Source organism: Clarias gariepinus, chromosome 20 (genome assembly GCF_024256425.1).
Source record: "Clarias gariepinus isolate MV-2021 ecotype Netherlands chromosome 20, CGAR_prim_01v2, whole genome shotgun sequence".
In the NCBI taxonomy this organism is placed as follows: domain Eukaryota; kingdom Metazoa; phylum Chordata; class Actinopteri; order Siluriformes; family Clariidae; genus Clarias; species Clarias gariepinus.
In genome coordinates this window covers 12,117,479-12,144,139 of record NC_071119.1, presented here as the reverse complement: position 1 = coordinate 12,144,139, position 26,661 = coordinate 12,117,479, and the positions used below count along the sequence as shown (strand labels likewise).

The window sequence follows — 26,661 nt, the reverse complement described above, 5'->3', positions numbered from 1 at the left end:
TCTGCTTCAACCTTCATAATAATGTAATATTTAATATCTACTGTATATGTGTTGCAGCTATGAAGACCCAAATATTTATGAGCAGTTGGTAAACTGATCTTTTATTTAGAGCACAATCTTTTTACTAATATGTATTATTTCACACTGATTACAATTTTTGTATGCAAATTCCAGCACGGTTATTAAGTCTAATAAAATGTGCACTGATACTTTCTTTACGGATATGGATTTTTTTTCTGTAAAATTTCATTTTGTGTCATAAATGTAAAAAATATATGTTCAGAAGTCATCCTGCTATGTGAGATGAATGGTGCTAAACAGTGTATTAAGATGATTGATGATTGACAATGTGCACTATAATACAAGGAGTTGGGTCAAAGCTGCATCCTACATCTAGCCACATCATCCATCATAACGCTCAGGCTGGGGCTGCACATTGTAAAGCTCACAATAACTACCACTGTGAGGTGTAAGGCCGGCGGCTGGTGTCTGGTTTTAAAAAAGGACATCTGCTTAATTGCTAATTCTGCCCACAGACAATCAGAGGTCATACAACAACGTAAATGGATAAAGAGATAATTTTGTGCCTTTCTATGCAGCTCATAAACTGAAGTTATGATTCACTAAAATGAAATGTCTGCAGGCTGATGATTAATGATGTCTGTTTGTCTGATCACAAATAATGAATAATATATAAATCATTTTATTTGCAAAAAGCTCTACATTGACTTATAAATCCACTATATAAGGAGCTAACCTTACAGCTTCCTGTTTTTTTTTGCATATGTAACACTTAAATGATTAAGATAATCAAACCAATTTTAATATTACACAAAGATCATCCAAATAAATACTAAATGCAAAACTATTTTTAAATGATAATTATATTTATTGAAAAAAAAAATGCTAAACCCTAAACCTATTAATTGGTTGTGCCACCGTTGGCGTCAACAACTGTAATCAAGCGTTTGCAATAACCCGCAAAGAGTCTTTTACATCGCCTTGGAGGAATTATGGCCCACTTTTCTTTGCAGAATTGTTTTAATTCAGTTTAACCTGTTTAATGTCATATAATGTAATGGCATGTTTGGATCATTGTCCTGCTGTGTAACCCAAGTGTAATGCTAAAGTGATGCCCAGACATTTTCCTTCAGGATTTTCTGGTAGAAAGTAGAATTCATTGTCTGACTATGGCAGGTCTACCACCAGCTTCACACTACCACCATCATGTTTGACTGTTGGTATAATGTTCACTGAGTTAATGTGTGATGAGCCTTTGTGATCTTTTTAGTCAGTAGTGCCTTTCATCTTGGATGCCACGCCCCATTGATGCCATTTTTAGTCTCTTTCTTATTGTTGAATCATGAACACTGACCTTAACTGACGCAAGTGAGGACTGCAGTCCTTTAGATGTTAGTCTGGGTTCTTTTACGAGCTTCTGAAGTCATAGTTGTAATTTTGGTTGGCAAAAAATTATGTTAGTTTTCTCCATTTGTGGATAATGGCACACTGGTTTCCTGAAGTTTCTCATTTATTCTTGAATTTCTTTAGATCTTTAAGCATGCTTCATTTTGTCAGACAGGTTTTATTTAAATGATTTCAGGTTTTATTTAAGTGATTTAGGTTATCATTGTGTATAATTAAAATTTGTTGGATGATCTCAATCATTTAAGCGACAAATAAACTTTTTCATGGCTCTGTATATAGACTGAATAAATAAATGAATTACTATCCTCATTAGTGGCTTCGTGTTTATTTAACAATCTTCATATTAATTGCAATAGGTTTGCATGTACAGCAAAAGACTTCACTAAAGCCAAGTTCAGCAGGTGTTCGGAGGCAGAGGTGCTATTACAATTTTTCACCACGTGGTCACTGGGGGCGCTGTTTAACACGTTTTGTTCAATAAGTCAAATTTACCGTCGCATTATGATATGCAAGATATCTCTTTTATCGAAGCTATAAGTGTATAGCCTTTACAATTACTTAAGGTAATAAATTCATTATAAGATTTTTAATCATACATATTAGAATTTGGGCTCTAATAATATAATAAAATATAAAATATCTCCAAAGAAAATATATACCACGGAATTCTATGGCTGCCAGAAAGCAGACGCTGTGACTACGTCATTGCTGCGCGCCATTTGTTTTGCTGCTCTGTCGTCATCAAATCGCGCGAGGAGGCTGCTCATGCTTACAAGAGGAGCGCGAGCGACTTAATTTATAAACTGTATATACATTCAGGTGGCAAACATGAGGGAAACTCCTTTATCAAACTGCGAGAGAGACTTTCTTCTTAAGTCTATCCAGGAGAAAAAGGTAGAAACAAAACTTTTTGGCATAGCGACAGCAAAAAAAGTGAAATTTCTTTTAAGGGGACAATTAAAATATTATTTTTCACATAGGTACATATTTTTATAAGTACATTCTGTATTTACCCAGGTAAAGGATCCACAGAGGATTTTTATGTAATATTAAAATCTGTTTGATCTCAGTCATTTAAGTGTGACAAATATGCAAAAAAAAAAAAAAACCAGAAGGGGGCAAATACTTTTTCACAGCACTCTGTCTATGTATCCATATCGGTCATGTCGCCGGTTTTGCTTTTGGTTTGTCCTGACCACTGCAGACCAGGAACATCCAACAAGAGCTGCTGTTGTGGAGATGCTCTAATCCAGTTGTCTAGCCATCACAATGTGGCCCTGGTCAAAATCACTCAAATCTTTATGCTTGACCATTTTTTTCTGCTTCCAACACATCAACTTTAGGAAAAAAGGTTCACTTGTCGCCTAATATATCCCACCAACTTCCAGCCGCCATTGTAAGAAGATACTGAGACCGTAGCTACTGTGTCTAGAGAACTGTGTCAGAGCAACTGCAGGTCTTGTGGCATACCAAAAATGATCAAAGAAAGGTAAAATGGCCAAAGGGTCATGAGAGGCCAAGGTTCACTGATGCACACGGGGAGTGAAGGCTGACCTCGTGTAGTCTGATCTAATAGAAGCGCTAGTGTAGATCAAATTGTGGAAAAGGTTAATGCTGGTTGTGATGGAAAGGTCTTAGACACACAGTACATTATTGTTATAATGGCAATGCGGGTGACCTACTGAATATTAGGCAGGTGGTCATAATGTTATGGCTGGTTGCTGTGTATAATTTTATTTAAACAAAATACTGTGCAATTATCATTATTATTGAGCTTAATTAAAAGGAAAAAAAAGCGAAAGGTGTCCCTGACTGTATATAAATTTAAAACAAATAAAATGTATTAACCTTGAAAAGTTAGCCCACAAAAAAAAAGACTTAATTAAAAAAAATCTTTGTCTGGATTTAGCGCCTGGATGGAAGGCAGACTTATGACTACCGCAATATTAAAATCACATTCGGCACAGACTTCGGCTGCTGTACTGTCAGTCTGGGGAAAACAAGGTAATGTTTTGCTTTTACATGTTATAATCGATATGAAACAAGAAAACACCTACAGAACAGCTACACTCAGTACCTAGCTCTAGGATATTGTGCAGTATGTACAAACTGTGTGTGTGTGTGGTGATGTTCGTACGTGTCACCTCAGGGTGTTGGCTCAGGTGTCGTGTGAGTTGGTCCCTCCAAAAGATTCCCGTCCCACCGAGGGCCAGATGTTTTTTAACTTGGAACTTTCTCCGATGGCGTCGCCTGGCTTCCAGCCCAACAGGTACATCACCTCTAGAACTGTTCATTTTTATTGATATTGCGATTCGATCAATCTTTTGTTGGTCAATTCGTTAATTGAGTTAATGGGTCAGTTTTTTTTTTTAATTCAAACCTTTTTATTAGGCAAACTTGTAAAAATTAAATGGTTTAAAATTGATGAAAAAAAAAAATACCACAGCTTTTGCATAATATACAGACAACCATTCTTCCTCCTTCGAGTTCATGGACGGGTTGACATACTACCGCCACCTACTGGGCTGTATGAACAGAAGATTAGCAGGGGATAAAAATATTGCTTTGTATTACAAGTAATATATGCATAGTCAAGAATTTATGTAGAGTTTGTTAATATTAATAAATCAATATTGATGATAAACATCATCTTAAGTGAGATTTTTTTGTCAAATTATTTTCTGTTAGTCTAGATCATTTAATTTTATTTCATTTTAGATCCCAACTACAGTGTCAAAATAATTTGTCGTTCTTTTTATGAATTTGTGCAGCCATATTTTTAATACTTCAAAACCTGTAAAAACAAAACAAAAAACAACATATAGCTGCTCAAGACAAAACAGACTCGACACTTTAGTGCTTTTAAATGCCTTGTTGTAGGTATGTCTCATGTATTCGCACTCACCTTTAGTGTTGTGTTTTTTGTAGGCAGTCTGAGCTGCTGGTGACGCTGAACAGGCAGCTGGAGAGATGTCTGAGGAACTCCAGATGCATCGACACTGAGTCTCTGTGCGTCATATCGGGAGAAAAGGTGACGCGTGGTGTGAATGTGTCAGTTTTGGTTATACAGTAGTTACATATTTACATGTTTACATTATGTCTTATGATTCGATCGGCAGGTGTGGCAGATCCGAGTGGACGTGCACATCCTGAACCATGACGGGAATTTGATGGACGCGGCGAGTATCGCAGCCATATCGGCTCTCTGTCACTTCAGGAGGCCGGAGGTCGCCATCCAGGGCCGAGACATCACTGTGGTAAGTGCGACTTTATTCTGATTGTATAGAACGTTGTACGATGTTTTGTTGTACAATGACACCTGAGAGGAATAGTGACGAGTTTTACAGCTGTTACACCAGATGTTGCTTTTATGTTTAGTTCAGCCCGGAAGAACGTGAGCCGGTTCCGCTGAGTGTTTACCACATGCCCGTTTGTGTGAGCTTCGCCTTCTTCCAGCAGGGGTAAACAAACAAACAAACACGCAGCTGCACTCAGGACATGTCTCATTGACTTAGGACTTTGGTCGTTTCAGTCCATACGACTTTGGTTTAAGCGTGTCCTGGTCTTCTCTGTCTCCTGCAGCACGTATTTGTTGGTGGATCCGTGTGAGAAGGAGGAGCTGGTCAAGGACGGTCTTTTGGTCATAGCCATGAACAAACACAGAGAGATCTGCTCCATACAGTCCAGTGGAGGCATCATGCTCCTCAAAGACCAGGTATTGAGTGGTGGGTGTAGGTGAGATAAAAGAGAGATGGATGTACAGTGGATGGGAATTTAATGACCAGAGAGAGATATGAATATAAAGATAGACCAATGAACAGATGAGGGTATGGAATCATCAGACAGAGTGGTTGAGCTAAAGAAGAAAGGAATGGATAGAGTGAGAGAAAGAGATGCATGTACATACAGGTCGAGAGAGAGATGGTGATGGAGATGAAGAGAGATAGAGATGGAGGTAAAGATGGAAGAAGGAGAGGTGGCAATATTTGAGAAGTATTGCTGTATATGTGAACTTATCAAAGTTTTCAGCTTGTGTGTGTGTGTGTTTTTATGCAGGTTTTGAGGTGCAGCAAAATAGCCAGTGTGAAAGTGTCCGAAATCACTGAGCTCATCACTAAAGCCCTGGAAAATGACAGACGAGTCAGGTACAGTAATGGGCGTGTGGTGATGATTCTCCTCTTCCAGCACACCCGGAACTGTTTACTTTCTTACATCATTAATAAAACAAAGAAATCAAGATTAATATACCTAGTGCAAGGATGTACTTTGAATGATGACCTGCATGATTTCTTTTATTTGTGTAGGAAGTAAGTAAACTGATGTACTGTTGTGTGGATGAAAGGTTCAAGATTTAAACCTGATATGTTGCCTCCTTTAAATCCACAGGAAGGAAGGAGGCAAGTTCGGCTTCGCGGAATCCGTAGCTAAGGAGCGGATCACGGTCCTGACAAGAGACGAAACGCCGCTGGAGATGACGGACGTCCAGGCGGCGGCTGATGAGATCATCAGCAAAGCAGACGCACCTCCTGAAGCGTATCTTTAGCAGTTGATTGATTCAGAAAATATTTTCCTTTTTTTTGTTCATTCATTTCCAAGAAGCACTCTCATTTGGTTGACAGATTGAAATGGGGCCTAGTATTTGTTTCCTTGACTTTTTGATTAGCGTGCCCTCTCCTGTCATTGTTGCCACGGGAACCGGACAGGTAGGAGAAGGGCTACAGAACGCTTGGGGTTTGGAGGAAGATGACGAAGACGAAGAGACATCAGATGTAGCCGAGGGGGAGAAGAAAAAAGGTGCTGCATCTGTTATTGTGTCTATGCATCTATTCTGAGTTAATCCATGCTCTATCGACTTAATGGTTTGTTTTGTCCTGCAGATGAAGTGATGGTCATCTCAGACAGTGAAGAAGAAGAAGTGGTGATTTTGAATCAAGAAGGCCAGTAAGTTGAGTCCAGTGTGCTCCTTTTTGCCTGAGATTCTGTTTTTTTTTTTTTTTTTTTTTAAAAAGAAAAAAAAGGAAGAAGAAGAAAAAGGCTTTTCACATGTAAAGAAAAAAATCTGCACATTTTATGTACAATAAGTTATATAAAGTATATAGGAACTAAATCCGTGCCAAATCTATGCTTAACTAACATGAAAAATTTACAATTCCTTATAACAATGAGTTATTTTCCACCATGCTGATGCACACTTTCTCTATAGAGCATCTAGCAGCGATCATAGCCTAGATATAGATTTTCTGATTACCTGGAGACAATTTTTGTTGTTGTTGTTATTGTTGTGCTATATATACATCATAAATCCTTGGATAAAACAACGACCGAATCAAAAATGTAAACATTATAGTGCTTTTAGGCCAGAAAAATCAGCAAATTAATCAGCAAAATCAGCTGACCAGTGAGGGAACAGCACTGTTCCACAGCACATGGGCAATCACAGAGCAGCACTATAAGACCTGTGCCAGAACAACTGGCCAATGAGGATGCAGCAATGTAAACACAAGAGATTTGCCATGGAAGTGCGAAAGAGAAAACTTTGGCTACGAAAGTACAAAAAAAGTAGTAAAAATTCTATTACTAATTTTAATACTGTAACTGTTACTAATTCTAAAAAAGAACACCCTTTTTTACATTTGATTTTTTTTTTAGGGGGCAAGAACTTTCAGATCATTCAATACTAATGATGCATTCAAAATTTCTCAAAACTGCTAAGTTTGATGTGGGAAATAACATCACTGTCAAGCCCAGCAACGTCATCCAACAAAATGATTAAAACAGCAATGCATCCATGATAGTGTATGCATCATTAGCCACAAATCTAGCTTTATTAGAAGTGAAGTGAAGTGAATTTTTATATGCTGTTGATTGTATGAGTGGCCATACAGTTTTTCCCCGCAAAGTGTTAATTTTACGTATAAACTAATAAACTCTTTTTCTTTTACACAATTTCCAGAGGCAAACGCTCAAAACCCAGAAGCATACAAAAAAGAAGAGGAAAACTGTAAGAGGAAGAAGAAGGTTCTTTGTGTTTGTAACCTTTTACACTCAAACCAGAGTCCCAGCCCTCGCATTACACAATAATAACAAGAAGAAGCTGGCTTTCTTTACTGCCTATACACTGATCAAACTGATCATCTCAATGGCATCAAAAGGAGGAACATAAAAGTGAAAAAAAAAATCTAGCTTTTTTTTTTTATTGAAAATGTTTGATTCACTGTTTGTGGGGTGGGAAATGCTTTTGGGGACTGTAAATGTACAAAATAAATGATTCAGATATAAAAATGTATTTGGTTTTTTTCTTCTTTTAAAATATGCATGATTTGCAGCTTTGAACAAAACCGGAAGTATTACTGAAGGTTATGCAACGTGCATAAAAAAATCATGCCATTTAAATCTTCTTACTGCGTTAAGTCTATTCTTTTTAGTTCTGTGCCAACCACGGTATTCAAATATAATAACCCTTTGTCATGTGACGAAGTATACCTTTCAGAAGCATTTAAAAATGTTCATGAACATCTGCAAAAAAAAAAAAAAAAAGGGTTATATATGTTCTCCCTGGGCTTGGTGGTTTTCCTCTGAGTAATCTTGTTTCCTTCCACAGTCCAAAAACATGCAGATTAGATTAATTGTCATTCCCAAATTTCCTGTGGTGTGTGTGTGTGTGTGTGTGTGTGTGGATTGGCATTTCGTCCAGAGTGCTCCAGGCGACACTGTACATAGTTATCCTATATATACATATATATATATATATATATATATATATATATATATACACAGTATAGAGAATTCATTATTGTATGAACATTTTATTGTTGTTTAACACCAGCCATGAAGTACATGACTTATTGTGACTTTTGTCTAGTTAGAAATAGAAGCTAAATAGATATTTAAGCATGGCTTTTACTTTTTGAGCTCACATCGATCTTTTGCAAACTTTTTTTAACTTTACTTACTTTGCACGATCTGTAAAACTGAAAATCATAATTAGAACGCGTCTAAAATATTGTTTGTGGCCCGTACGGGGATCGAACCCGCGACCTTGGCGTTATTAGCACCACGCTCTAACCAACTGAGCTAACCGGCCGGTGACCGCCGGCACACAATTTTGTAGTATTACGTTTCAGAATTCTTTATTGTCATACCAGCACACTTCCAAGTTATGGTACGAAATTAGGACTCAGGTCCCGTTTAAGACTCATAAATAACAGAGTAATATAAATATAAGGATGTATATATGTATATACATGAATATAGGAGCAGTCAGAGATATATGATGCAAGAATTAAGACGTAAGTTATACATAGTGTATTGCACATTTACAGAAACTATATTGCACATCTTGTACATTGAACTTATAGGGTTATATATGTATTGCACCATAGGATTTTATATTGCACTAAAAATATAGAGATATATTGTCATTAAATACTATCCATTGTTAGCAGCTTGTATAGAATGTGTAAAGTATAATGTGTATAATACACATATTATACACTATAATCATGTACTGTACATCTCTTATTTATTACCATATATATATATATATATATATATATATATATATATATATATATATACTATTTAATTATTTGCTATAATATTTTTTAATTTTTTTTCCTAAATAAAGCAATACCAAAAACGGTGTTTTTCTCGTTTTTAGTAGTTTTTTATGATTGTATTATTCTTTTTCGTGCCCTACGGCGCGCTCCTTTTTCTCGGGAATGAGCGGCGCGTTCACTTGATGGCGTTTGAGTGCGGGCGCGTCCACGACACTCGCGGGCGCGCCCGTAAACGTTGCTCAGGCTTCAAGATGGCGGAAGCCCTGACAACCCAAGAAGAGGTGGTAAGACACCTTCATGTTTGTTTTTCTTCTGTGGACGCGGTATTGCTTCCGCCGTGTTCCGTGCTCATGTTTTATCAGCGGTTTTAAAGCTGCACGGTAACTCACAAGTCCGAAGATTAACCATCTTCTCACAGTTTGGAGTGTTATACGCGGCCCAGCGGCTGTTTTCTAGCCGTTAACGTTAGCGCTCGCGTTAGCTTATCTACCCGTGTTCGGCAGCTAGCACGCTACAAGACTAACAGCTCTACTGGGAGTAGATAGCTAAGCTGTTAAATCATGTCAGACATGTCTATATAACTCGGAATCAGATTTATCAGACATAAAGGAGGCGTTTCTGACAGCCCTGGAGCAGCTAACCGCTAGCTCATGTATGCTAAATGGCTCGCTTATCAAGCCTTAATCACAAACGCCTCTCCGTTGCCTTTGTAGGTTGCCTGTACAGTAACGCTAAGAGTGGCTTATCTAGTGCACTAGCTATTTCCAAGAATGGTCTTTGGGATCGAGCCTGAGACAGGGATGGAGACAGTCTGCTTGTTGGTTAAGCACATTTCTGCTAATGTTTCTTTAGACACACATGCATGTATATAAACCAGGTATAAGTCATTATAGATAATGTCATTAACACCAGGCACAAATCTTTTATGAAATAATAATTTATGTATGTGCTGAACCCTGTTTAGTGAATGCTGTATAATTCTATCTGGATTGTCTTTAATACTGATTTCAGACAGAAATCATCATGATATTCATGGTATACACTTACCATATATTCACTTCAGGAGTAGGGTGCCTAGATGGTTTTATGTAATTTACTGTTCCTGTTTTATACTCTGGTTCGTTTCGATCAGTGAGAATGCAGTCGTTCCATGCTCAGGAGCCGTTCCCTAGTCCAATACGGCATACTCGGGCACGGATTGAAGTTAAGGAAGCAATCGTTCCTGAGAACGGAAGTATATCGCGGCTAGACGCGACATCATCAATGCTGTCAGTCTTTCCCGTGATCTTGCTCTTGACATTGTTCCCCAAAATGTCAATAGTTATTTGGCATACAGCAAAAAGTTAACTTAATTAAGGTATCGTTTCTGAGAACGGTACGAATCATTCATGCATAGCGTGACAATGCCACGAGGGCCTGTTTACACGTGTCGTTCAGTTCTCTCGATTCGGACCAAAGCCTAAAATAATGTTAGTTTTGGTCCACTGGTAAAGACTCCTGGATCACTTATCGTTCACGCTGCCATTTTCAACATCGGACCAAAAGGGACAACAGAATGCATGTTGGTTATATGTAGTGGTGTAACGTTATTCATCCAAAGAAACATTCACACGGCTCCAAATATATATATATAAAAAAGAATAAAACATCACCAATGCGCCTAATGTTTTTATTTTGCGACTATCCCCCGGAAAAACAAACTAACAAACAAATAGATAAATAAAAGCAGTGATCTTCTTTCCTTTGATAGACTCAACCCTTCTCCTGCGTCTGTTTGCCTGGCACGTGAGCACATGATCGCGTGGTATTACATCAGGGCTGCGTTTATAACAAGCGCGTTTTAAAAACAGTTCCTGTTGACCTGGAATGTTTTGCAAACATTGTCGTTATTTAACATCACCCGTGCTCTCATCCATAGCGAATGTCATCAAAAGCTCATTAAATTTAGTGTTTAGTTTGACAGTGTTTAATTTATTAATAATGTTTTTTTTTTCCTCGTTTTTATCTAAACCTGTCCAGTGCCATGCTAACTAACAATCACAATGTGGGTAGAATTTCAACCAGTAAAAGTTCTTACTTCAAAGTTGCCATTATCAGATAAGCAGACTTGGTGTGTTTGTATATATATCTTTGGGGTGTGATGTGTTCATGTTTCAATTACACCAGACTTTGTTTGGAAGTGGACTAAGACACACCTTTTCAAGCGGTCTTAAGTGTGTACAGAGGTTCGGATTGCAGATAAACAGAGCGACGGTTCGGTTTAATCGAACCAAGCATAAGTGTAAACGCACCCCGTTTAACTGCTTAATAACTAAAAAAAAAAACTGCTTAAAAACAGTCAGTCATACTTGCACAATCGGCCGTGTGCTGTTTTCACATGGCATAAAAAACACGTCCGTTAAGTCTAACGAGTAATAATGATATGCTTTACTGAGACCTGGTCCTCATTTGACTTTTAGTAAGTCATTTAATTTGATTCTCGTTTGCGTGTTAAGTCATCAGTCTCCCTCCCGCTTTCTGTCCCAGGAAAGAGTCGAGTCACAGATTCCAATGTCTGTGAGTCTGGTGACCTGGAGGGTTTATTTTGTCTTCGTTTCAAATATTTTTGCAGCAAAATGCAGGTCAGGTGTTGTTTATATGAACACCGCTCTCATGAATAGTGTGTTTTTGTGTGTGTGTTTGTGTGTGTGTGTGTGTGTTTGTGTGTGTGTCAGGCAGTGGAGGAGTTCCTGGCTGAGCTAAGATGCCCGGAACATTCGCAGAACGCCACCCTCGTCAGCCAGATCACCGCCGTCAAGTTTCTCATGGCACGAAAGTTCGACGTCTCCAGAGCCATAGACCTCTTCCAAGCTTACAAGGTAGCAAACGTCCTCACGTTGTACAGAATAATCCAATGAATTATGATCAGAATTAGAATTTATCAAAGTTCTAAATATAAAGTTAGTAAACAAAGTTGTCTTCGGACGTGCCGATGATGAAACTGCTCGGTGTTATTACCTACTGTAGCTTTTCATTTTTTTTCTTTTCAGTTGTTTGTTTAGTAGATTTGTTTATGCAAATCAGTTTGCATTTAAAAAATACCCTCCAGACTGTGTGTAATATTGCGATGGGAAAAAAAAACCAAAAAATAAATAAAATCAATGGCTGTCACAGGGACAGGCTCTCTCTCAGTGCGTTATGGATAATGCGTCTAATTCCTTAGGTGCTGAGACAACACAATCTGAAAATGCTATTAAGAATCATTTCGCTGAACTTCGCAGACGTCCCAAAATGGCTGAGGTTCTGCTAGTAACACCAGAGAAACACGATTTCGGTGAATCATGGCGATCAGGACGCGACTCGGGCGGCTCTGAGTAATTTAATCCCGCGGTTTATTTTAGGCCAAACAATGGACTGTCAGCTGTTTCTAAAATCGTCTATTAAAAATTCCAAGAAGGGAAAAACACTGCTCTGACATGCGTATAATTGTTCCAGGCACAATTTACAGTTGTTCTGGAGTAGAAATAGATTGTTGTGGATTATATACACTACACATCACAAAGTCATGAAAAAAGATGCAGCAGGAAGACACACTAAAGCATCTGCCTTTTATATCTGATCAGCTCCAACTGGTTTGCCTGTGTCTCTTTTGTCTCTTCAGAATACTAGGATAAAGGAAGGTATCTACAATATAAACCCAAACGAAGAACCTTTGAGGACCGAGTTGTTGAGCGGCAAATTTACCGTCCTGGTGAGTCGTCTGTAACGAGTCATATATTCAATTAAATTTTATTTGTATATTGCTTTTAAACAGCGGTCACTGTCGCAAAGCAGCTTTACAGATAAAATCAATAAATAATGATGGTCCGGTGTATAAAATGTCAAAACGAAATAAAAAAAATGATCATGTTGTTCCAAAAGGAAAGGGAAAAACTCTCTGAGAAACTCCTGAGAGCACTAGGTGGAAACCTCAGGGAACACATCCTCATTTGGGTGATAACAGATAGCAGGAATTGATCTGCATTCATACTGTGTGTTAGTAGGCTGGAAGTTTAATATAACAGACAATGTGTTTAAGTTAATATGGGGTCCAGTGTCGTTATTCGAGGCTCAGGTAGAAAACTGTAGGAAAGTCCTGTCCTAAACTATTGAGTGACTGCAGTTACTAATCCGAGGACAGGACCGGCTTCGTGGTAAAGTGGAACCGTCCCCAGTTACCACACGCGTCCCGAGAAGACCACACTGGGCATCCATAAGACAAGATCTCCAACCAGAAGCGGGACACCAGGACGAGTCAGACAGGTCCAGAGGGCAGAGCAGGTCTGGATCACTGGCAGCTCAGAATAGACATGTGAAGCTCATATGTAGAGAGAGTCAGGGCGAAGGAAAGAGAGAGACAAGAAAAGAAGAAGAGAACAGTTAGGTATGGTCACAGTCACATAATGTATATTTGGTGCAAGCAGGGACTCGGACAGGACTAACTACTGTATGACATCATAACTATAAGCCAGAAGGAAAAACAGACATGAACAGACATGACAGGGGGAACCGGGATGTAAAGCGACCAATCACTTCACCGTCAACAAACCTGAGTGATCAATGAGAGTGGGGAGGACAGCATCCAAACATACTAGTTTACCATAATACTCTACGTCCATGAGTCCGACAGATCTCCTCCTTTACCCAAGACAAATCTATTTACAAAAATGCTTGGTTAAATAAATACTGTGTCCTGAACATGAATTTGAATTCCATAACTTTGGGACTCTGTAAGAAAAAGTTTTTCATAACAATGTTTCATAATTGTTTAAAAAATGTATGAAGGTTTTTCATTTTGATTAATTTTATGTTTAGTTTCTATATCGTGTCGTCATCTCGAATATGAGTGAATGTGCTCGGGTCTTGCCGTAGGTGTTTATCTTTTCATAATGTTTATAAGCGCACGTGTGTATTTTTGTGTGTATTTGTAGCCAGGGCGTGACGCTAAGGGTGCAGCCTTGGCTCTCTTCACCGCCCGTCTCCACCGTCCTGACGTCACTACCCATAAGGCTGTTCTTCAGGCCATCATCTATCAGCTGGACAAAGCCATTGAGAGGTAGAGACAAGGACTGGTGTCTGTCTGTCTGTTCATTATTTTTTTATATATAAATATACTTTTTCATTTTTTTCCTGCTTGTGTTTCCTCATTCTTTAGTCTTCAGACCCAGAGGGATGGGCTCATATTCATCTACGACATGACAAACTCCACCTACGCCAACTTCGACTACGAGCTCTGCGTCAAAATTTTAAACCTGCTTAAAGTAAGTGTCTCGTACTGTTTAATCTGTATTAAAAGCCCCCCCGTGTCGAGTAAAAAAGAGAAAGCGGCCTGTATGGTTTTATATTAGACACTTACAGCCGTTTTTGCCCCGTTTTGGTTCAGGGAGCTTTTCCTGCCAGGTTAAAGTGTGTGTTCATCGTGTCATCGCCACTCTGGTTCCGAGCGCCGTTCGCTGTACTGCGTCTTTTTGTGCGGGAGAAACTCAGAGAGAGGGTAAGTAATGCGCACCCTGCCAAAAATCTCTCTCTTTAATCAGAGGGAAAAAAATCAAGTTTAAGAAAAAAAAGAGCTGTAATTATTTTTTGTTGTAATAAAAACAAACTTTATATGATGCATTACTTTTATCATGTCATGTTCTTTTGTCTCTAGTCTTTTAATTACTGTTGTAACTCAGATACAGCACAATGCACAAAGATCCAATAGTTGATATAAAGCTATTTTTATCAATGATCAATGATGTCATTCACCATGCTCTCTTGGTTTCCCCCTATCTTAGGTGTGTACAGTAAAAGCTCATGAGTTGGCCAGTCACATCCCGGTCAGCTCGCTACCGGAGCACCTGGGCGGCTCGTCTCAGTACAGCCACATGGCCTGGATCCAGTCATGTGTCAATTCCACCCTAAACAACTCCACTGATGGCAGCACAGACTGCTTGGACGGTCTGTTGCACTCCTACTGCCAGGATCAAAACCAGACGGCCAACGCCAACCCGGGCGCCACGATGCTCGGGAACAGCCTCGACGACGGCAACGCCAACCCTCAGAACCACCGGCACACCCACTGGAATGGCGTGACGCCTCTCGGCTCGAACGCCAACATCGCCAATGGACGCCAGGCCCCGCCCCCTCAGTCGGACACGCCCCCTGACACACCCCTTCACCACAAACACAACTCGGAAATACCGTCGGTGCCAAACGTGGACGCAGACGACTGCCGGCGTGACGGCAACGGCGCCGAGCAGGAGCCTGAATTTCTCGTCGAGGATGCGGAAGGGCGAGACGGAGTCCCGCCCCTCCCTCAGAAGTCGTCGAGGCCGACCCCCGTGGCGCGTAGCCCGGTCCACGAGACGAGCTGGTCGTTCGGGATGGCGTCGGTGCATACGTCCGAGCCAGGGGGGATGACGGTACAGGAACTGGTGCAGCACGTCAAAACCAAGAAGAAGAAAGGCATCTACCAGGAGTACGAGGAGATCCGGAAGGAGCCGCCCGCCGGAAGCTTCGATTACTCCAAGTGAGGACGATGAGTTTAGATACTTTGTGTTAATAACGTGGTGATGTGAGTCAGTGACGAGTCAGTTTATTGATGTCATAAAGAGGATTATGAGTCGGTGTATAATAAAACAATAAGGAGTAACAAAGATTCAGAAAGTGATATAAACAATGAATGTGTTCCATACACCATACAGGCAGCTTTAATGTTAAGTGTGTTATGAAGGTAGAGTCTATTATTTAGGGCTGGAGCTATCAAGTATTTTAGTAAATAAATATTCTACCAAAACTTTATCGAGTAATCAAAGTAAACTTTTTTTTATCGATTAATTGGTTTTCTTTTTAGAATTTTTAAAATATTTTTTAAATGCATACAGCATTTAACAAAAATAAACATTATCATTATTCACAATACAAGGAATAGCTTAAAGACAGAGCTTAAAAACGGACGAAAAGTTTCTAAATCTACAGCTCAGGTATAAAATTAATCTTTACTGACAATTTTTCTAGTTTTCTCTTGCTCTTGTTTCTTCTTCTCTTGGCTTCCTGATATTTTTATCGCTGCTTTCCATTTTGCAGCCGCAACAGAATGCTCCCTCAAATCAATACACAGCTAACTGTTTGCGTCTCCTTCCGCTTTGTGGGTGATGTAAGCGCTTCTTCATCTGTGTTTACTTGTGACTGGAAGTGCGCTGTGTCACGCCAAACAAATAATTGCGCAAAAACATAGCGCAAGCTTTTAAAATTATTTAAAAGAATCTTTGAGGCAGAAGATTTTCATTCAATTACTCGAGGAATCATTTCAGCCGTACTATTATTATGGTGGTGGAGGTGACGAGTCTGTTATTAACATTGGCAGGAAATTCCATTCCCTCATTTTTTCTTTCTTAGATTTCTCTCTCGTACACACACACCTTTTTTTCTAACAATCAGCTCGAATAACATTGCGATGTTTGTCTCAACAGGAAACCAGTTAACCAGGTCAAAAACCGTTACAGCGATGTGCTCTGCCTGGACGAGTCCCGTGTCCGACTTTGCCCACTGGACGACGACGACGATGAGGTCAGCAGAATTTTTCAGCGTTTAGCGTATTAGAGCCACTTATTTAATTTCTCAGTAACTAACGCAAGCTTTTGCCACAGTAATTTCACCTTTCTATGGTAACCAGCATTAACCTTTTCAGCAATGTGATCTACACTAGCGTTTCTACTGGATTTCGTACTACGCAAGCCAGCCTTCACTTAGTCACCTGGACGGCAGTTTACTGGTTTTCCTCCCTTAAACCACTTTTGGGTCAACGTCTAAATAACAAACTACATGCAATAAATCCAGATGTTGGAACAAAACGTACTTTTCCTTTTTTATAATCGTTGGGATCAAGTCATTTATACAAGATGCAAAATAGCACCCACATTGTTACCATCAAGAGAAAATTCCTCACAGTTTTCATCCTCATATAAAAACCCTTCTGTTTTTGTCCATCTAACTGTAATTCTTTTACTCCTGTGTGTGAGAGTGACTTTTTTTTTTCCGTGGACATTTTGAAAATGTTTTCATGCAAGGAAATCCAACTTTTTACTTTTAGAAAAAAGTTATTCTTAAACATTTTAAGTAGTTTTAATATTTAATAACAGTAAACTGACTCATGCTATGAATATGGCGCAAAATAAAAGAAAAAAAGCAATCACTTTTAAGCCAAATTGTGATGGGTCAGAGCAACATCAAAGCTGCGGCGGTTCTTGTGGGATGTTCCCGGTCTGGACTCGTCAGGGTCTAGCAAACATCGTCCAGTAAAGGGAAACCAAAGTAGCCAAAGCTCACTGATGTACACGGGGAGTGAAGGCTGGCCCGTGTAGTCAGATTCAATAGAAGCACTAGTGTAGATCAAATTGTTGAAAAATGTTAATGGGTTAATGCTGGTTCCTGTAGAAAAGTGTCAGAACACACAGCACTGAGCTTTAGTGGCAAAAAAAAAAGGAATCTAGTGAATATTAAGCGAATGGTTATAATGTTATGGATGATCAGTGTATTTGCTTTAATCTTAGTCACAGCTTGTGTGTTTTTAATGTCGATTAATACTTTGACACTTTAAACTAGTTTAGCATACTGTAACATTTCCTGATAACGATACATAAATGGCATCTAGTTGTTTACCTCATGTTAAGCATGAATGTGCTTTTGTAGGTGTACGTAATCTGCATTCTTAATTAGTTTTAATATACAGTGGAACCTCTGCATACAAATTAAATTTGAATTGAAGGGTGAGTTCTTGGGGCAAAAGAACGGACGTGTACTCGACTTAGCTCGAATTTAGCTAATGTAAAAACCATGCAAGTCATAACATTTTTAGAGCAGGAACAAAACTTTTTAAAGTTTTAAGGTAGGATTGTCCACCAAGGCAGAATTCACAGTGTCACTTTGATATGACATGACATCCTTTGACTGCTCTTTCTATGTGACTAAGTCTGAAACTGAAAATGCAACCTTTTTTTTTTTTTGCTGTTTTTTTTCCAGACATCAGACTACATTAACGCAAGTTTCATGGATGGCTACAAGATGACGAACGCATACATTGCCACTCAGGGTAAAAAAAAGAAACCGCTCTTTGTTATCCTCCTTCCATCTCGGATCTGTTATTTTTAACTATTTGACAAACTCTGAAATGCTTAATGCTTCATCTGAAAAGTAGCTGAAATCTACAGGGGTATTTGATGTACAAAAATTATTACTCATATATATATATATATATATTTTTTACATTTGAACAAAAAGTGGCATGTCCAAAATTATTCATACCTTTCTCAATAATCAGTAGAAAAGCCTTTATTGACTATTACTGCAATCAAACACTTCCCATAATTGCTGACCAGCTTTTTGCGTGTCTCCACTGGTATTTTTGCTCATTCATCTTTAGCGATGAGCTCCAACTCTTTCAGGTTGGAGGGTCTCCTTGCCATCACCCTGATCTTTAGCTCCTTCTACAGATTCTCAATTGGATTTAAGTCAGGATTCTGGCTGGGCCATGGGCTTGTACATCCTCTTATTATCTTTTGGAAGATGCCTGTGTCATTTCCGGTCCAAAAAAAACTTGCTGGTTAAATAAAAGTAACTTTTAAGTCAGAATCTGCCAGGGGTATGAATAATTTGTGGACTTGACCTTATGTAACATATCTGTACTCTGTACCTGAGTAGTTTTATTAGAGGATAATGTTTACTTTTACTCGGCTCAAAAGTACAGCAAATGTCTGTACTTTTACTTAACTATACCCTCTGCATGGCGTTGCTTTACCTAAGCACAAAGGTTACAGTGTGTATTATTTAAAACAGGGATTTCACCCCCTTACTGACTCTGATGTGTAATTTCTTATTTCCCTTTTTCTTTGCCCTCCTCTGACTGTCAGTAATTGATGATGAGCGTTGCATTGTTTGTGTTCACCTTAATAATGGTTTATTGTGTTTGTCTTTTTAATTTTAGGTCCTTTGCCAAAAACGTATGGTGACTTTTGGCGAATGGTGTGGGAGCAAGTCGTGTTAATTATAGTTATGACAACAAGGTAAACATCCTGGAACATCCTTGTTTCTGCCTTTTACATCTTGTACTGTTTGTAATGTTCATTTAATTCCATCACTGCTCTCTGAGAAATATCTTTATTTAATTTATAAGAAAGTATTCCGGTCAGATTAAACTCTCTCTCTCTCTCTCTCTCTCACACACACACACACACACACACACACACACACACACACACACACACACTCTCTCTCTCTCAGATGTATGGAGCGAGGCAGAGTGAAGTGTGGACAGTACTGGCCTCTGGACGCAGGCAGCACAGAGGAGTATGGCTACTTCCTAGTGAGAAATGTCCACATCGAGGTGTTTCAGGACTTTAGACTTTCACATTTGGAGCTCTATAATAGTCAGGTACACATTATAATATCAGGTTGTCTGTGTGTCAGTCAGTCTGTTTTCTACTGTGGCCAAGAAGTGCAAACCGGAAAAAAAAAAATAAAAAATAAAAACGAAAAAATAAAAAATATATAAGTGATATCAGTGGTAAGAATCAACAAGCCAAAAAAGGTAGGTGTGTTTTGCTTACCGCTGATTGGACGAGACATCTGTCACTCAAAATACACAGAAAGTGCTGCTGCCTCACGGACATCTAGATGTATTTTCATTTAATTATTAATTTCAGTATTTTGGGATTATATATTACTTTAATCGAATAAGTTGTGTTAAATGTGCTTTAAAAATTATTCTGACTTCACTTGATGGTACTTGTATGTCTTGAGTGACAGATGTCTCATCCAATCAGTGATAAGAATTTAATTCGCAAACTATACCTACCTTTTCCAGCTTGACTGAATAGTCGTGTTTTCTCATTTGGTATTTTGTATCTGGAAATGTCGTTGTGTTTTCTGATTTGTTATTTTGTTTTCCTTGTTATTGTTTTCGGTTTTGTTGTTTTGTTTTGCACTTCTCAGCCATCGTAGGTTTTTCCTAATTGCATGTGATTGTGAGTGACTTTGTGTCCTGTGAAATATTTTGGTGTGTATCTCTGGGTTATATACATTGGTGGAGAATAAAATGACCAACTGCTAATCAGAGAACATGCCAAGTGAAGAGTTAGAAAATTCAAAGCTGCTATAACATTAATCGAATGACTACAGCGGTACCCGTCATACGGATTTAATCCGTTCTTAAGGCGAATTTTTTTTATTGCCAAACGCATTTTCCCAGAGAAAAAAATGTGGATGCGGATAATCTGTTCCAGCCACCCAGAAAATATTACGAATATTACCCATTCAACACTTCTAACACTATAATTGTATTTTTGCATATAAAAACAATCAAAACATTTGGAAAGGACATGTAAATAAAAAATAAATAATAATCCTTAGAAGAACAATAGGTCCCTCACACACTGTGACGACATACGGCACAGCGCCTGGACCCTAAATAGACATTAAACCTGACTTAACCTCAATTTATGATTCTTCTCGGCACCAGCTGCCTTAAAAAACTAAAGTTTTAGTTTTTGTTTGTTTGCATGTGTACAACCTGTCGTCATTTATTTATTTTATTTAAATTTTTTTCCAAAGTGCTGCATAAGACTGTAAATCCTTCTGTATCCACAAAGAGACATCAACATTGGATCACTCACCATTGGGACAGTATAACAGGACAACGTCTTTTTTTAACGTACTGCTTCTGTATTCATTCATGGTATCGGGGTTAGGCCTGTACAGTACTCCTGCATCCCCAACTCGCATAGTATACAGGACTTAGGACTGACTATAAAGCCATTACATTCACATACACCCTAAAATATTATTATAGTTCGGAACAGACGTATTTGGTGCATTGCAGCGTCTGTTTTATATAACACGCACATTTGGGTTTGGTATACGAGCATTAAAAACATTCTTGGGAACCATGGTGTTATGTCTTCACTAAATCGTACACAAAATGCAAATAAACCCAAAAGTAAAAAAGTAAAACTTTTGGTCTGTAAGTGAAAAATCCGCTAAATCCAAACTACCCCTCTATCTACATACCTACCAAACTAGCTCCTCACGTCCTACCTACCTAATGAACTAACCAAACCAATTTAGCATATAACAGTTTTAATCAAATCTAAAGCAGGCGAACTAAAGGGAAATTAAAAACTTGAGCATGTGCTGCTTTTGTAAGAGAATCATCTTCAGTGTAACACGGCTTCACCAACCCGAGTGTTTTAATCCTTTTATGAGAATTAGAAAGAATTGTTAACCGTTATTCTTTCCTCATGTCTCACGCACACAGACAGGCGAGTGTCGAGAGGTGTCTCATTACTTGTACATGAGCTGGCCGGATTTTGGGGTCCCAAAATCTGCATCGGCCATGTTGGATTTCCGGGCAGTGGTCAAGCAGAGGCAGGAGCTTGCGCTGCGGGCGATATTCCCTGATTGGACGGGACCTCCCGGAGGACCTCCCATAGTTGTCCACTGCAGTGCTGGAATCGGAAGGACAGGTGGGTTTACAGATTACATTTTTTTTATCAATATACAGTACTGTGTAAAGGTTTTAGGCACCATATTATATACTGTACCAATTTTGTTAATATGTTTATCATGTTTGCATTATTATGTACAAAATCATTCAGTATTTCCATATATAACTTAAAAATAAACAACATTACAGGAGAATATATGCATGGTTTAAAGAAAAAATATATATACAACAAGACAGACCAGTTTTCAGATGGAAACCAAAAAACCTGGGATTTGCATAAAAATACAGTATAAAGGAGCGAGTGTGACAAAGTTACCAGAAGAACTCATTCTCCAGCAAGCTCAGTAAAACCTAAAACTGTTTTACTTTACTAAAATCTGTCTAAAACTCCTGATTTTAAGCAGAGTTATCACTCCAAATATTGACTGTTTATTTTATTACCCTTTATTGCTCTTTATAGAAGTATCTTTTATGCAAAAATATTTTCAAAACCAACTTTTGCTTATGCCATATTTTTGTATGTTCCCAAGACTTTTACACAGCACTATAAGTAAAACAGTTGTTAGGTTTAAATCCCAGGAGCGTACATTAGGTTTTTTGTTTCCATCTAAAAACTTTTTTTCCTGTACTATTTTTTTTGTTTGTTTTTTTTTTACAGCGATGCATATATTCTCCTGTAATGTTATTTATTTATAAATTTTTAAGTTATATATAGAAATACGGAATGATTTTGTAGTTATGCAGACATGATAAACATGTAACAAAATATATAACAAAATTGGTACAGTATATAATATGGTGCCTAAGACTTTTGCACAGTACTGTATACGTATTTATGAACTTTTACATATCCGCACTCCTCAGGTACGTTCTGCACGCTGGACATCTGTCTCTCGCGCCTTGAGGACATCGGCACGGTGGACGTGAAGCAGACGGTGCGGCGCATGCGCACCCAGCGGGCCTTCAGCATCCAGACGTGGGACCAGTATTACTTCTGCTACCGAGCCGTGATCGAGTACGCGCAACAAACAGGGCGCCTCGAACCCGTCGAGTGGTCCGACACCGAGCTGGAGACGGATAGCGAGTGAACGAGAGCGAGGGAGAATCAAGGTGCCAAAAAAAAAAAAAAAATGAAGAGCTCTTCTTTTTTGCTCTTTTGTTTCTTTTTTTCTTTTTTTGGTCCAGAAGACACGTGTCTGCAGGTGGAGCACCGCTTCTCTGCTCGGCTTTTTTTTTGTTCCCTCGTTGGGAAGAAGGAATAAAAAAGCGGTAAGAAGACGTAAGAATCGAGTGGAGAGGATTCTCTCAGCTCGCCACTTTGCAATCTCTTTCAGAAAGTCGTGGCTCGGTGTACAAGTTGTAGCAGTTTTGTTTTTTTTCTTCTTCTTCTTAAAGACTTGCACACGTTGATTGAGAAACTTGAACTGTTTCCCAGCTTGCCCCTTTTTCCCCTTTTTTTAAGTCCACGTGTGAGAAATATCCTGATATCAGTGTCGTGCAACTCGGGGGCGGGGCTTGTGTCACACTCGTAAAAATAGTGCGAAAGTGTTGAAAACTTGAAATAATTTTTTTTTAATCTCCATCACAGCGACATGGTTGAGTACAAACTGGGTGCAGCACGTCTTTTTTTTCTTTCTTTTAAATCATCATTCTTAGTTTATCGTAAACTAACCTTCAAACCAAAGGTAACGCGTTGAATGCTTGGATGTATCTGTAATGATCATTGTGACTTAAACCTTGTATAGTCGTGTAAGATACATTTATATATTGTGCATAATAACCTTTGGGGCGGGAAAGTCTTGTTTTAATATAATACTCGATGTTATTCAGAAATATATATATATAAATGAATATATGTATAAATATATGTTGGGGTAGAACAATAATACGAAGAGCTTAGAATATCACGGAAGAAAAAAAAATAATCATGATGCTACTTCCAGTCCTGCACCCTTTTTTTGTTTAGTTTTTTTTTCTCTCTCGATGACTATCGGCCTTAAATCCAGGGCTCATGTTCACCAAGTGACCAGGAATAGGAGGTTAGGGTTTTTTTTTCTTATTATTATTCTTTTTTTTTTTTTTACTCTCTAACCCTAATCTTGGGTTGATATCGAAGGTCAGAGTTCAGCGTGTACTCTTTCCACAGTGTACTGAGTCAAAAATATGTGGAAAAATAAGCATAGCGATTGTTATTAGATCAAATATGTTATTCTGTTAACGGTGGGCGGGGCTTTTTTCAGATTTAGATTTATCATGCAAAATATCAGTATGCTCTGATCTCCTCATTCTTTGTTGACTTGGTTAATAGTGGCCTTTAAACTTCTTATCACTGCCTGTGGAGGAAAAAAAATGAAAATACTGAATTGTAATCCGACCCGTATTCCTACTTTTTTTTTTTGTTTTTTGTTTTCCCTCCTCACTTAAACCACGGCCTCGTCTTCAGTCCGAAGCCCTGCATCTTGATCACAACGAAAGTTTACCGACGCTTGCCGTCCCGTCCCGTCCCGTGGCCGAGGTGCAGGCGCATCGGGACGGAGCTGACGGCCGTGCAGTGCGATGTCCCGGGGATCTCAAACGATCTTGGGGTTTATTTGTGCCTTCGAGTTTTCAGTAGCGCAAGCAAATCTCGTTCCAAGAGCAGAAAAAACTGCGTCTTGCATACGTACAAGGATTATATTTAATAATCTCAGGGGTATATTTGCTGTTGTCCTGGTGTCACTTCTTCTTACTTTTTTTTAATTTTTTTTTTTATTATCTGGCAGTTCATCATTTCAAAATGAAGCATGTATCATAAACAGCCTGTATTATAGTCCATATATTTTTTTTCTTAGTTTTTTATTATTATTATTATTATTATTATTATTTATGTCTTTGTACAACTTCAACAGTATTTTGAAATCGAGCGTCGGTACGACCGAAGAAGAAAACATATAGTTTTAATTTGATAAGCTAACAAAAATCACCTGACTGACTTTGATTTCATGCCACTTCTGGAACCATGTTACTTGCTGTTGAGTTATTTTGGGAGTTGTTGGGTAAAACAAAATGTCTTTATCAACTTTATCTTTTTTACTGAAATACCTGTTGCTGACTGTTTTCTTAAAAATTAGGAGGTGCACAAATTGTGCTGATTAGTAAAGGATTACTGTAATAGTGACCAGAACATATTATTAGTTTTAGTATTCATCATGTCGGTTTCTTTACTCGACAAGGCTGTGTTCCAATACGTTTTCTTAACACACCCTTTTCATCTTCACCGTTCCCTTTAAATTTAGGGCCGATCCTGTTCAAGTCCGTCACGTAATGTAAGTAGGATTTAAAATAAGCCTGAAGCTAAACAGCGCCTCAATCTCGATTCACTTTTCAAACGCTTGGTGGTGCTAAGTGAAAACAGTTTTATTCCGCTTGTACCACAACAATTATTACAAAATGCTGTCAAGAATCTGCCTTGTCGGAAAAACTGCCTGTTACGAAGCACTGACACTGGAGACTCCTCTCCACAGGGCGGCGGTCGCTCAAACGGTTAAGGCTCTGGATTACTGATAGAAAGGTCAAACCCGCCACTGTTCAGGCCGTGAGCGAGGCCGGGTCTGTATCCTGGCTCACCCTGCACTCTGACCCCAGCTTCCTAACTGGGAACTGCAGTACATGGGACGTATAAGAAAAAAAATCTTATTTTTTTTAATATTTGTTAAACAACACGATTCTACTTTATGTTGTAGATTATATGGTGCCTGGAAATCATCTGTTACTTTAAAAACAATAATTGCATTGATATTATGAACCTGTGGTTGGTCTTTTGAGTCGGTGCTATAAAAACACTTCTGACCAATCAGAGGCCAGGATTCAGCAGCACTGTCTGGTCTAAATACACTTTGAAGTCATCATCAAAAGTCCGCGATTTAATTGATAACGCATTTTATTGATCTTGTGGTGATCCATGCAGTTCATTAAATCGTTGCGATTCACATTTATACAAATCAATCGTCAATTTAGACACATTCCTTAAAAATTCTCGGCAGAAATACAAACCGTTTCTTTAAATACTCTTGTTTTGGGAGACTATCGTTCCTCCTTTAGCTTTTGTGCGTATCTGGAGTTGGTGCATTTACTGCCGCCTACTGGACTGTTTATTAAATACTTTTTAGTAGATTTTAATGCGTCAGGAATATAGGTGCTTAAAATATATCAAGCAGTAACCTTTCAATGCTCTAGAATTAAATTGAAAATCACAATGCAAGCCCCAAAACCTGAATCGAATTGGTTTGATTTGCAAAGTCGACTAGGGAGTGTTAAAGCGGTATTGGAACACAGGTTTAGACAATGCATTGACTAATATGCTATTGGCAGCCGATTTGATTTGCCATCCTTTTTCGATAAATAAAAAAAAAAAATTAAAAAAGCAACGGGTATTTAAAAAAAAAAAAAACAGTTGGGAGTGGAACAAGGTCATTTTGTAATCATCTGGTGATTACGGACGATACCTTCTCTCCGAGTTGTGAACTTGTGCAGTGACAAAACAATGAATGTGGGAGGATATTTATAGACTTCAGATCTACGCATACACAATGATTTTTACCCGACGTTGACTGCGATTACGAATATTATATATATCACAAAGTCACTATAAAGCAGTGTCTGTATATTCTGATTGTTTCTCAAATGAAAGAAACTCTTGCATGGACGGATGGCGTCAGGTAAAACCATCACTGTGAGAGGAGGAACAAGAGCTCGGGAACAGTGAGCTGTAACGATGAGAAGGCTGGGAATGCAGCTGTATTTCATATATATTTTTGGTTTTTCATCTGTGCCTGATGTTTTTGTGATTGAGTAATGGTCTTTTTACCTGCCGCCTGCATTAGTGTCATAAGTAAACATGACTATTATTCTGAAACCGCTGCTCAGTGTGTGTGTGTGTTTTGGGGGGAGGAAATGGGGACCACACTTTTTTTAAATGCAGCCTAAACAAATGGTGTATGTGAAATCATATAGTAGTAAAAAGACCAAGAAAGAACCTGTGAAAAGGAACATTTTGGCCCTATGTGAAAAAGTAATTGCCCCCTTACTAAAGCATGAATTAACTGTGATTAACCACATTTTTTTGAAGGAAAAAAAAATCAATCCTGTTGAATCATTTAACTGAATCTGAAGATATGGAATAATGCTTTGATGTAA

At 38.6% G+C, this 26,661-nt stretch overlaps 2 protein-coding genes and 1 non-coding gene across 3 annotated transcripts; 2 read left to right on the top strand and 1 right to left on the bottom strand.

Annotated features, from left to right (window-relative positions):
- The first annotated feature begins 2,174 nt into the window (after positions 1–2,174).
- exosc9 (exosome component 9) lies at positions 2,175–7,710 on the top strand. Its single transcript, XM_053479572.1, has 12 exons — positions 2,175–2,322; positions 3,338–3,432; positions 3,578–3,697; positions 4,357–4,459; positions 4,548–4,685; positions 4,807–4,889; positions 5,011–5,143; positions 5,485–5,573; positions 5,815–5,961; positions 6,092–6,222; positions 6,306–6,369; positions 7,382–7,710. The coding sequence occupies exons 1-12, from the start codon at positions 2,257–2,259 to the stop codon at positions 7,431–7,433; spliced, it is 1,221 nt and encodes a 406-aa protein (XP_053335547.1). The 5' UTR covers positions 2,175–2,256; the 3' UTR covers positions 7,434–7,710.
- Positions 7,711–8,438: 728 nt separating this feature from the next.
- trnai-aau (transfer RNA isoleucine (anticodon AAU)) lies at positions 8,439–8,512 on the bottom strand. Its single transcript has one exon. It is a non-coding gene; the product is annotated as a tRNA-Ile (tRNA).
- A 709-nt stretch (positions 8,513–9,221) lies between these two features.
- Positions 9,222–26,385, top strand: ptpn9b (protein tyrosine phosphatase non-receptor type 9b). The gene is made up of 13 exons (XM_053480105.1): positions 9,222–9,271; positions 11,702–11,845; positions 12,628–12,717; positions 13,937–14,061; positions 14,161–14,266; positions 14,389–14,499; positions 14,783–15,516; positions 16,460–16,556; positions 18,009–18,078; positions 18,970–19,048; positions 19,266–19,416; positions 21,298–21,505; positions 22,351–26,385. The coding sequence occupies exons 1-13, from the start codon at positions 9,239–9,241 to the stop codon at positions 22,572–22,574; spliced, it is 2,172 nt and encodes a 723-aa protein (XP_053336080.1). The 5' UTR covers positions 9,222–9,238; the 3' UTR covers positions 22,575–26,385.
- The last annotated feature ends 276 nt before the right edge of the window (positions 26,386–26,661 follow it).